At 39.8% G+C, this 13,003-nt stretch overlaps 1 protein-coding gene across 1 annotated transcript in view; it reads left to right on the top strand.

The window, feature by feature from the left end:
- Window positions 1-9,548, top strand: part of IL1R2 (interleukin 1 receptor type 2) — a 49,221-nt gene extending 39,673 nt beyond the window's left edge. The window contains exons 7-9 of the mRNA XM_036757485.1: window positions 3,201-3,336; window positions 6,033-6,175; window positions 8,993-9,548. Of these exons, the coding sequence (XP_036613380.1) occupies window positions 3,201-3,336; window positions 6,033-6,175; window positions 8,993-9,165 (452 nt within the window). The 3' untranslated portion in view covers window positions 9,166-9,548. The remainder of the gene's footprint in view (window positions 1-3,200; window positions 3,337-6,032; window positions 6,176-8,992) is intronic.
- Window positions 9,549-13,003: the final 3,455 nt, after the last annotated feature.

Here is a 13,003-nt window from a genome sequence, read left to right on the forward strand (position 1 = left end):
TATAAATGCTCTCTATTTTATGGTTGTAGAGAGACCATGCAAGAAACTGGAATATAGACCAGCAGTGGAACTAAGCTGAGGTGGGAAACTCAATAGAGAATCTGGAAGTTTTAGGGATACGTTTTGAGGAATTGAGCTTTCCTTTGCAAAGGAAGACTTGGGTGGCCAAGATGTTTTTAGAAAGTAAGTGGCCAAGATGGCGGCTGGAAAGCAGGGACTTGCTTAAGCTCTCCCCCAGGTCCCTCCAAACACCTGTAAAAAATGGCTCTGAACAAATTCTAGAGTTGCAGAACCCATGAAATAACAGAGGGAAGCAGGGCTCTAACCCAGGAAAGCCTGGATGGTCACTGGAAAGGGTCTATGGCACAGAGCTAGAAGCAGAGTGGAGTATATCCCAGCATGGGCCGTGCCAGAACCAATCAGACCGCGAGCTGGACGGAACAGGCCATAGTGCCCTGAATTATTGAGCTGTGACGGTTACCAGACTTCTCAACCCAGAAACACCAAAGACAACAGAGAAGGTTAGTGGGAAATACTGCTGGAACAGAGTGAAAAGAGTACACTTTAGGTCCCAGGGCTGGGGATGCAGAAGTGGTGCAGCTCTGGGGCTGCTTCCAGAGCCCCAGCTGCAGTTGCTTCTGGCCCCAGGCCCACCTGGTGGGAGGAATTAAGCCGGGATCAGAGCAGGAGTGTAGAGCCTGCTTTGATCTGAGTTGAGATCCTGGTTGGCAGTTCTTGTGGGGGGAGGAGTGCTGGTGTGGCAGAGCTTGCTGCATAGAAGTAGCTCTGAAAATAGCAGTGTTTGGACCCTAAAGCTTGGGACAAAGTACCCTCTACTCTACAAGCAGTCATACCCTGACAAAAAGCTCAAGGGTCAAGTAGTTGGCTGGGAACATGGCCAGGCAGTGAAAACACACCCAGATTCAGACTTAGACTTCGGAATATTTTTTTGATGACAAAGAAGAATAAAACATACAGCCAGAAGAAGTCAACAAAGTCAAAGAGCCTACATCAAAAGACTCCAAGAAAAATAAGAATTGGTTTCAGGCTATGGAAGAGCTCAAAAAGGATTGGAAAAGCAAGTAAGAGAAGTAGAGGAAAAATTGGGAAGAGAAATGAGAGTGATGCAAGAAAATAATGAAAAACAAGTCAATGACTTGCTAAAGGAGACCCAAAAAATACTGAAGAAAATAACACCTTAAAAAATAGACTAACTCAAATGTCAAAAGAGCTCCAAAAAGCCAATGAGGAGAAGAATGCCCTGGAAGGCAGAATTAGCCAAATGGAAAAGCAGGTCCAAAAGACCACTGAAGAAAATACTACCTTAAAAATCAGATTGGAGCAAGTGGAAGCTAGTGACTTTATGAGAAATCAAGATATTATAAAACAGAAACAAAGGAATGAAAAAAGTGGAAGACAATGTAAAAAAAATATCTAATTGGAAAAACCACTGACCTGGAGAATAGATCCAGGAGAGATAATTTAAAAATTATTGGACTACCTGAAAGCTATGATCAAAAAAAGAGCCTAGATATCATTTTTCAAGAAATTATCAAGGAGAGCTGCCCTGATATTCTAGATCCAGAGGGTAAAATAGAAATTGAAAGAATCCACCGATTGCCTCTTGAAAAAAGATCCCCAAAAGAAAACTCCTAGGAATATTGTCGCCAAATTCCAGAGTCCCCAGGTCAAGGAGAAAATACTTCAAGCAGCCAGAAAGAAACAATTTGAGTATTGTGGAAACACAATCAGGATAACACAACATCTAGCAGCTTCCACATTAAGGAATCGAAGGGCTTGGAATATGATATTCTGGAGGTCAAAGGAGTTGGGATTGAAACAAAGAATCACCTACCCAGCAAAACTGAGTGTAATGCTCCAAGGCAAAGTATAGATTTTCAATAAAATAGAGGACTTTCAAGATTTCTCAGTGAAAAGACCAGAGCTGAATAGAAAATTTGACTTTCAAACACAAGAATCAAGAGAAGGATGAAAAGGTAAACAAGAAAGAGAAATCATAAAGGACTTATTAAAGTTGAACTGTTTTGCTTACATTCCTACATGGAAAGATGATGTGCACAACTCATGAGACCTTTCTCAAGATTGGGGTAGTTGAAGGGAATATACATATACATACATACATACATATCTATATCTATATCTATATCTATATCTATATCTATATCTATATCTATGTCTATATGTAGACAGAGGCCACAGGATGATATCTAAAAAAACAAAATCAAATTGAGGGATGAGAGAGGAATATATTGAAAGAGGGAGAAGAAAGGGAGAGATAGAATGGGGTAAATTATCTTACATAAAAGTGGCAAGAAAAAGCAATTCATTGGAAGGGAGGAGGGGGCAGGTGAGGGGGAATGAGTGAATCTTGCTCTCATTGTATTTGACTTGAGGAGGGAATAACATACACACTCAGTTGGGTATCTTACCCCACATGAAAGTAGGGGGAAGAGGATAAAAAAGGGAGCATGATAAGAAGGGAGAGCAGATGGGGGAAGAAGTAATCAAAAGCAAACATCTTTGAAAAGGGACAGGGTCAAGGGAGAAAATTGAATAAAGGGGGATAGGATAGGAAGGAGCAAAATATAGTTAGTCTTTCACAACATGACTATTTATGGGAGTGTTTTGCCTAATGATACATGTGTGGCCTATGTTGAATTGCTTGCCTTCTTAGGGAGAGTGGGTGGGGAGGGGAGAGAATTTGGAACTCAAAGTTTTAAAAGCAGAGGCTCAAAAAAAAAGTTGTTTTTGCATGCAACTGGGAAATAAGATATACTGGCAGTGGGGCAAAGAAATCTACCTTGCCCTACAAGAGAGTAAAGGGAAAACAGATGGTGGGAGGGGGAGTGGGGTGGTAGAAGGGGAATGGGGCAATCAGAATATGTGCCATCTTGGAGTGGGGGGGGAGGTAGAAATGGGGAGTAAATTTGTAACTCAAAATGTTGTGGAAATCAATGCTGAAAACTAAAAAATATCAAATAAAAAAATCATTAGAAAGTAAGTGACCCCCAAATAGTTGTTTTGCTCAAGATACTGGCTTGTGGTGGATGTTCTTGAAAAAGTCTAGTGAGGCCTCTACTGGAAGCTATGACAGGAAGTGTTGGTTTTATTCTTGTTTTTGTTTTTTTTTTTCCCTTTTACTCTCTCACTCTTTGCTTAATCTGTCTTTCTTTATCTAGGTTCCAAACTGATAATTCCCTGCAAAGCATCTTTTGGCTTGGGCTCACGGTCTACAACACTTTTGTGGTGGACAGCAAATAACAGTTTTGTTCATGATGTCTACAAAGAAGGACGAGTTAAGGTGGGAGAGCTCCGGTAAGCTCATCTGACAGAATTTAGAATCTCATCACTCATATTGGCTCCTTGGGTTGGCTTTCTTAGGGAGTGGTATGTAGCAAGAGATTGAATTTAATTTTTAGCAGTTGTAAAGGGATGTTAGTAGTTTGGGAATAATTTTTTAAAATTCTTTTGTTTTTACCTCCCTTACATTTTTCTACTGGATTCTTCCCCCTCTACTTCTAGAAAGTAATTTCTTACAAGAAAGAGCTTTTTAAAAAAAAAGCCAGGGAAACTAAGCAACATATAGGAAAAGGCCAACATTATATGTAGTACTCTATGTCTGTAGTACCCTATGTTTTCAGAGAAGGATTGAAAAATTAGGTAGTTTCTTCTCTTTCTTTTGAGGTCGTTTGTTTGTTATAATCACCCAATGTTCAGTTATGTTGTTTTATTGTTCTATTGCTGTTTTATTTCTGTTTACATCATTGTAGTTATTGTATATATTGGATTTTTTCTGATTCTTGCTTATTTTACTTTGTATAAGTTTCTGTAAGATAAGGAAGTTAATTAAAGAGAAAAGTCTAGTTTGAAACATTCAGTTTTAAAAATCAAGGAAATCTAAAAAGTTTTCTTTCTTGTAGCGAATGAAGCTTAAGTGGAACTGTAAGGGAGGCCAGTTGAAGGGACAAAAATTATAAAATAATTGAAAATAAGTGTAGTTTTGGTCATCCCAAACATCTTCACTAACATGTCCTTATGGCCTAATGCCAAATATCATCAGTATTGTTTGGTCTGCAGAAGAAAGTCTGGAGGGGAGGTAAAGACACTGGCCCAGGACTCAGGACACCCTGCTTTTCTACTCTCTTGTGGGCAGTCTTAGGCAAGTCACCTTCCCTCCCTATATTTCCTCATTTGTAAATGGAGATAGCTGGAATATTTGATGTCCTAAGAACCCATTCCAGCTCTAATGGTCCATAAATCCATGCTCTAACAGACTGAAAAAAAAATAATTTGTCATTTGCACATTGCTGGTGTCAACCTCAGAGTTTGGTCTAAGGAAGATAAACATGATCAGGTTGTGTCCATTGTTTTATTTCTCTCAAAGCTGTTGACACGCATTCATGGGAGCTAACAGTTTGGAACTGAGAGCTCAGTTTGGGCTTCAGGTGCATGGTTTATATACCCTTTCAACAGAGGCTTATATAATTTCATCATTATTTCATCGCAGTCCAGAGGAAATCCTGGGGCAGTGGAAATACCTCTTCTATCAGACCACCCACAACCATACCAGACCACTCCCTGCCTTGGGCTATCTAGACCAAGGAATCTGTCTCCACCCAAGTCTGAGGAGAACACAATGGGATTTCCGTACCTTGATTAAATTATTTGCCAGCTGGGTTGGAGTCTGACCAGGATTTGGACAGTCAATGTAATCTCATTATTAGAAATGTCCTTCTGAACTTAAGGGCAGGACACTGGAAAAAGGAAGCTGGGGGAAGCTCCCAATCTCCAAGATAATAATTATTAAAAATAATTTTTCACATTGGCAAGCAACAGAGAAGCAGTCTCTGAGTAACCAAAAAGAGAAAAAGTAGCCTCAGTGTAATGAAGAATAACTTGGCGGTGCCACAGGCAATTTTCTATAAGCTGCAAAAGGGTTGCAGGCTGCAGATCTGTATGATATTATTAGAGAGGGATTCCTCATGGGGAATTTCCTCTACAAATGAAATCACAGTTCTATATTTTTTTTAACAAAAAAGAAATATTTGGTAAGCAATTACTGTTTATGAACTTGGAGACAGTTTTAAAATATTCCTTTTGCATTTTCTCATTCTTCTGGTCTTTCTCCCTGAATTAGGACTTGGTATAAGGGCCAAGGATCTACACATTTCTGGTGGAAACTTGGGGGCCTCTGTTACTTTGATCTGTATTATCTGGGCTCTGTCACTGCTTTCTCCAAGTGTGGAGTGCTATATTATTCCTGGATCTCTGTGGTGGCATCAGAGCCTGGAGTGCAAACTTTCAGGAGGTCCTAAGTGGTCCCTTCTAAGGCATGGGCTGCTTGCTGCCTTCTTTGTATGAGTGTTGCAGGCTCCCACTTTTGGTCTAGATCACAAAACTGTGCTCTTGTCCCTAGCTCCAATAGACAGTTGCTAGTCCTAGAACATGTAAGCTAGCTAGAAGTCTCTGCAGGTTCAAAGAGATAGAGTTGGGAACACTCCCTTGGTTGGCACTCTGTCCTAGTTACTCAGCCGCAGGCCAAAAACCCAGGCCCTGTCCATCATTGTGCAAAAAATTTATCAGCGGAACACTTAGATTTTCCCCAAATCAGCTGCTGCTGGCTCTAATTAATATGGTTTGCCAAATATTTTAAAATTGACTTTCCATTACTTAAAACAGGGCTACTGTGGTCACTTTGATCCCATTGCGTAGATGAGCTTCAGCAAGAGCTTAAGCTTATCAAAATGGACTCCTGTTCACAGGGTTCAATGCTCCTTTAAGAATTTTTCACTGGATCAAAGCCAAACGGATGCATCTGACTGAGGGCAAGGATCATGAGCTCCTTGTGGATGGGCTGGTTTCTCCTTCTATCTATGTACTGCCATTGGCTATCAAATCATTGACATATCCTAGGCCTTAATAAATTCTTGCAGCATCAGAATGATTGTTATAAAGATTAATTTGTTTGCTTTTTACACCCACATTTTCATGGGAACCTTTTTCTCATCCAGTGAATATTCAGAAAACAATAAAGGCTATATTGAAGTGCCTCTGATATTTAATTCAGTGGAAAAGAAGGACTTGAACACTAAGTTTGTATGTACTGCCCAGAACAGACTGGGATACCAGACCTTGCAAGCATCAGTTAAAGAAGGTAAGTATCCTCATCCACTGGCAGCAAATGGTACTAATTCTCTGTTGGCAGATTAACAGAATCACAGAATTTGGGAGTTAGCAGAGACCTCTGTGACCATCTAGATCAGCTCACACCCCAAAAATAGTCCCCACTCTAACATATTTGAAAAGTATTCATCTAGCCTCTATTTGAACATCTCCAGTGAGGGGGAATCTCCCCCATTCCCACCCCCATCTTTCAGCCCATTCCATTTTGGGATAACTTTGTTTGGAGGTCAAAACTTAACTTGCCTTTGAGGATCTTAGGAACCCTTTTTTCCTTTACCTGGTATCTATTTTGAATTTTATTCCCATGTCCTTATATGTGTGCGTGTTGACTTCCTTTGTAGGATGTAAACTCTTTGAGGGGGGAAGGCACAAACATTTATTAAGTACCTATTCTGTACCTGGCACTACGCTATGTGCTCTATAAGTATCACATCTGATCCTCACAACAATCCTGGGAGGTGGGTGCTTTTTGATCCCCCTTTTACAGGTGAGGAAGCTAAGGCAGATAGGGATTAAGTGACTTGCCCAAATAACACAGCTAGTAGATATCTGATTCTGGATTTGAACTCAGATCTTCCTAACACCCTGCTCAGCCTTCTATCTACTATACCACCTAACTGCCTCAAGGCAGAGACTGATTCATTTTTGTCCTCATATCTCCAGCATCTAATACAGTGCCTGGAACCTAATAGGTGCTTAATAAATGCTTATTGGTTGGTCAGTTCTGTCTTTTGCTTCTGGTTGTGTCCTATGAAGCATACAGAAGAGGTCTAATCATTACTCATCTCCATAACAGTGTCTCAAATACCTTCTTCTATGACATTATTGAAGTTAAGCGATCTTAACTTTTGTGTGTGTGTGTGTGTCACAGACTTCTTTGTAGTCTGCTTAAACCTATGAGTTCCTTCTCATAACAATGCCTATAAATGCATAAAATAAAATGCACAGGTTTACGGAGAAAAAAAATTAGTGAAAATAAAGATGTAATTTTCCTACATCTAAGTTCATGAGTCCCTCCAAATGTGTTGCCAGACTCGTTGGTTAAGAACCTCTGATTTAAAGAGTCCTTTATCCTTCTAACTGATGGATGGTACTAAGTGATTGTACTCTGGAAGGATGAATATTTCTCATTTAAATAATTTTATATGCATGAGAGTTGGATAGGCAATGGGGTTAGGGCAAGGATGAGGAGAGAGATGAATTAGGGTGAGAAGGTTAAAGGATGGCAAGCTCATTTTTAGAAAAAGGTAAAATGATTCTCTAACATACTTTGAAAACTGCTGAAGCGATTTAGAGAGATACTTAGTTGAGAGGACAAGCCTGCCTGGCCAAGAGCAAGCCTCAGAGTCTGAGACATTAGTCTTCAGAGCTCTATGAACCTGGCGACCCAGGTTTCGCTTTAAAAAGGGCAAGTAAATAGGAACACAGAGCAGTCATTGAAACAAGGAAACATTTTGTTATTGCTGTCAGAGGAAGTGGGCATGGCCAGAAAAGCAAACTGTAATGTTTGTCATTCTTTAGGAGGTTAGTGAAATGGTTTTTTTCCTTCCTTTCTGAATGCTAACACACTACCCAGTGAATTGAGCAATTATGTGGATTAGACACTCGATTACTGTAGATAGGCAGACAGAATAAAGATGGGAAATAATCATCAAACTCCAAAATGTGCATTCAGACTCAAGGGGCCGGGAAAAGAGCAAAGAACTAACAGTCAGAAGAACTGGGCTAAGTTCTGATTTTATCATTTATTAGTTTTGTAAGTTTATAAAAATTTAATGATTTTGTAAGCCTCAGCCTACCTGCAATAGACTGCAATTACAACTTTATCTACCTTAGTATGTAAATCCCCTTGTAACCTTGGAGTGCTCTACACATACACACTCCTGGTATTGAGAAACCCATCATCAAATGACCTGTGGTCCTTGGCAACCCTTTGAAAGTATGTATTACTCATCTCCAGAGACAGGATTGTAGAAATAGTCCTCCATTGTTCATCAGATCTCAGATATTAAGAGCAGAACTCTAGTCGGGAAATCTATAGTTTATCCCCCTTATCCCCAAATGGTTAGCAACTTTGTTTGTGGGGAAAACAGACTTTGACAATGCTGATTCTGGAAGGGTTAAAGGTTGTGATCAAATCATGAATTGAAAACTAGGAGTCTGGTATGGAAATGGTAGCTGTGCCCATTTCAGGCATGGTGATTGACTCGCATATTTATTAGTTTACTTTTTTATGATTTCTATCAATATGAGGAAGCTAAAGGAAGGAACTTAAAAGTAAGGAGCTCTCTGTGCATGTTGCATAATGTCTGACATTTGTACCAACTTGAATTCTAGATTTTTTCATATTTTGGGTCTCAAAATCCCTGGTGTAATGGATAAAGACTGGCTTTGGAGTCAGCAAGATGTGAGTTTAAGTCCAGCCTTTGAAACATATTAGCTGTGTGGTCATGAATGAGTCAATTGATTTCCCAGTGTGAAGGGTAACTGCCCAAGAACTACAAGTTATACACAACTTGTCAGTTTGCTTGGATGGAGGGAGTTTCCATTGGTGAGAATGGAATTGCACCCCTCCTCCCCAAATGCCTACAAAGGAAGGGAGAGAAACATTGGATGCATTTCATTAATGAGGGATTGAAGCCCAGAGGTATGAAGTCATAACTGTACAATGTCACAATTAACTTTTTTCTCAATATAAAGATTCATTCCTTGCAAGCATTTATTGCAGTTTCATGATGGATAATTAGAGATACTATGCACAGTAACTGGGTTCTGTGGCTTCTTGCAGAACCTACGTTTTCCTGGGGAATTGCTGTGGCTCCTCTCTCACTCATCTTCTTGGTCTTTGTTGGCATATGGATCCATAGAAGGTGGAAACAGAGACCTGGAAAAGGTTACACTACTAGGAAATCAAAGATTATCACCCATGATTGTCAACCTTACAGAAAGGAAATGATATAAAACCACAATCTTTTTTTTTTTTTAATGACAAAGAGTCGTTCTCTTCTGGTCGATATCCACTCCCCCCACCTCCCACTTTACCCCGAAGCTGCTGAACTCGTGCTGAAGTATTGACTCAGAAAATAAAATGAACATATATTGCCTTTCTGCATATGGCACTATGGAAGCCTTTTTCCTCTATTGCTCTCAGCTTAAATGAATGGAGTGAAGGGCTTGCCTCCCAGGACCTTAATACTTTGATATGTGAATGGCTTTGTGATCTTATCCATGGCTTTAGGTCACAAGACCCTTAACTATTTCCTCTGTTTAATTCTTGCTCTTATCCTGCCCCCCCCATCTTTTATCTATCTCTATCTTTTATGTATCTACTTATTTACATATTGTCTCCCCCCATTAGAATGTGAGCTCCTTGAGGGCAAGTATTGGTTTTGTCTTTCTTTATATCCCTAGCACTTAGCACAGTTTTTGGCATATAGAAAGCACTTAATACTTGTTTATTCATTCACATTAAAGACTGTCTTCTAGGTTAGGAATTCTTAATCTGGGGTCTTCGAGTGTGTGTATATTCAAATATTTTGATAACTATATTCCAATATAATATATTTCATTTGTAATCCTATGTATTTTATTTTATGCATTTAAAAATATTCTCAGTAAAGCATACATTGCATAAAAAGACTAAGAACCCCATTTCAAAATCTACAATTTTGTGGATATTGGTTTAACACTTGAGTTTCTATCTCTTATCGTACACTTGCACTGCAGGACTGGCCCAACTTCTTTTCATGCCACACATGTCTTTGTAGATGTCTTTATCCTGGCCTTAATAATGGATGAAAAAACCAAACAGGGTTTTGAAGGAGGTAATGGGCTTGGGACATCCTGGGGGAGCAATGGGATCCTTAGGATGGAAATAGAAAGGCACAGTGGGGTTGGCTGAGTGGCATGGTACAAGCTTTACACTGATTTGAACAAATGGGCAGAATTTTGTAGTAGAGAGAAGAGATTGGCTCCTAGATGATTGGAATTGCTATAATAGAGAACTACCTCAAGTTCATGGGCGGGGAAGTGAGATTCTTAGAATTATAGATACTTACATTGGATGGGACCCAACTAAATGTCAAATAATTTAACTTTCTTCCCCAAGCATTTGCTGCTTGAATAATTCTGATGTTGGCAAACTCACAGGACAGCTCATTCCATTTTGTAAAAAACCATATCTAAATATTAGAATTGTTAACAAAATTAAGCTGCGTGTGTATGTTTTATTTCTCTCAAAGCTTGCAGAATATGCATATAAAGATATGCATGATGGTTCATTGTGGACAATGAACTCAAGGATGGACAGACAAAAGGGGATTTTATATATTCAGAGCAATTCCCTCTTACCCCTCCCTCCCTTCCTGGCTCAGGATGCCTATGTCAGCTAAAATTATAATCTCCATATGTGTTAACCATAGCAAGAGAAAGGAATTTTCTTCATTGGATAGGTTATAAATACAATAAGATAGGAGAAGTATTAAGGAGTCAATTGAAATTATAGACCCAGGATATCTGTGTTTCTTCTATCATTAACATGACATGATATAACATAACATAATATATGACCATAAAATACCAAGTGAAGAAAAATACCATTATTCAAGATAGTATCTGGTTCAAGATGCCTTGTCTTTGGTTGTTGTGTTTCTCCTTCATTTTCAAAGAAGACTATGACATCAGGGAAATGATGACATGACTTGCAATTGACTTTGATTTGAGTGAGGGAGGGCTGGGCAAGGTCACCAGTCTCACTTTCTCCTCCAGAGCCATCTGGATCCAGTGACTAGATATTCATCAGGATGACTGGAGATGACCCAGGATGCAATGGGAGACCCTGGCCCTTTTAGGCCAAGGCCTTTTCATGTCCTCACTTAAAGTGAGGCAATGCTCCTTCAGTGAATAGGCCTCTTTAAGAAGTGAGTCAAGGGCTGGTCCCTTTAATTAGAAAAAAAGAACAAAAACTCAAGCCAGTAGAGAAGACCCTCAGGGTTGCTGTTCCAAAGAGAAACAGTTACCATTGACATTCACTAAGCCAGGAGGTCCCAAAATACAGCCATTAAGTGGAGCTTGGGCAGGGACCTATTGTGGTACAATCTATGAGCTTCAGAATGAACTGGGTTTAAGGTTTTGTGAAAGAAGACGGAAGGAGGGAAGGAAAGAGGGAAAGAAACAGAAAGAAAGAAAGAAATCTAGACATAAACCCAAAGTTAAGTAGGCTGCTTCTAGCCATCAAATTTACCTTCCTTTGTAGAGGAGAAGAGGGGAAGGAAAGGAAGAGAGAGGGAGAGGACGAGCTGAGTCACCCAACTAGCTGGGTCCTCTTTCAGGCAGCTTGGTCTACTCTCAGGTTGCGTTTGTCCTTCATTTTTGAAGAGGATGTAGTCATAAACAGAAGAATATTCCTGGTCACTTTCATCTGGCCTTGTACTTGCTGACACAGGATGGGGCATTTTGGGTTCACTCAGAGAACAAAGCATGTCTGTTATAGGTTAAGCTCAGAGTGGACCAAAATGTCTCTCCTGATTGGCCAATCCATGTTCTAGGCCTTTCTTAGGTCTTGGGGGTTCAAAATGGTTTGGGGAAAGGTCTACATCCCCATCTTTTTGGTCAAGGATGGGCCAAAAAACCCCACCTGCAGACCAAGGAAGGCATGGGAAAACTTCACTCTTCCTTAGGGAGTGGGAAGAGATGACCACTTGGAGCTGGCATCTTCAGATGACCTAGGAGTCCATGTTCACAAGTTGGCAGCTGTAGGTGTAGTAAGAAAGAGCTGGCAGGGGCTCTTAGAAGACATATGGGTTGACAATTGAGAGAAAACAGCATAACACAGGTCCTTGGTTAAAGGCACATAGAGATGACTCAGTTTCCCAGCTATGTAGAGCTAGGTTCAAACAATATGACAAAGTTTTCCTCATAATTCATAAAATTGCGTAATTACATTAAGTCAGGTACAGATTAAACTGCTCAGAGGGCTCACAATAGACTAGTTTTGAGAAGGGAGATTTACACGTCACCAAAGTAACCAAGAAAACTTAAACATGAGCCACATAAAGCAATAAAATCATTATTTTTTTTAATTTTTTTGTATGTTGTCTCTTTTATTTTTTGCGATTTTTTTTATTTATTTAGTTTTCAGCATTGATTTTCACAAGAGTTTGAATTACAAATTTTCTCCCCATTTCTACCCTCCCCCCCACTCCAAGATGATGTATATTCTGGTTGCCCTGTTCCCCAGTCAGCCTTTCCTTCTGTCACCCCACTCCCCTCCCATCCCCTTTTCCCTTCCTTTCTTGTAAGGCAAGATAAATTTCTACGCCCCATTGCCTGTGTATCTTATTTTCTAGTTGCATGCAAAAACTTTTTTTTTTTGTTTTTGAACATCTTTAAAACTTTGAGTTCCAAATTCTCTCCCCTCTTCCCTTCCCACCCACCCTCCCTAAGAAGTCAAGCAATTCAACATAGGCCACATGTGTATCATTATGTATAACCCTTCCATAATACTCATGTTGTGAAAGACTAACTATATTTTGTTTCTTCCTAACCTATCCCCCTTTATTGAATTTTCTCCCTTGGCCCTGTCCCCTTTCGAAAGTGTTTCTTTTTGATTACCTCCACCCCCATCTGCCCTCCCTTCTATCATCCCCTCCTTTTTTATCTTCTTCCTCCTTTTTTCCTGTGGGGTAAGATACCCAAATAAGTATGTATGGTATTCCCTCCTCAGGCCAAATTTGATGAGAGCAAGATTCACTCATTCCCCTTCACCTGCCTTCTCTTCTCTTCCTACAGAACTGCTTTT

The sequence above is a fragment of the Trichosurus vulpecula genome, chromosome 4, assembly GCF_011100635.1.
Source record: "Trichosurus vulpecula isolate mTriVul1 chromosome 4, mTriVul1.pri, whole genome shotgun sequence".
In the NCBI taxonomy this organism is placed as follows: domain Eukaryota; kingdom Metazoa; phylum Chordata; class Mammalia; order Diprotodontia; family Phalangeridae; genus Trichosurus; species Trichosurus vulpecula.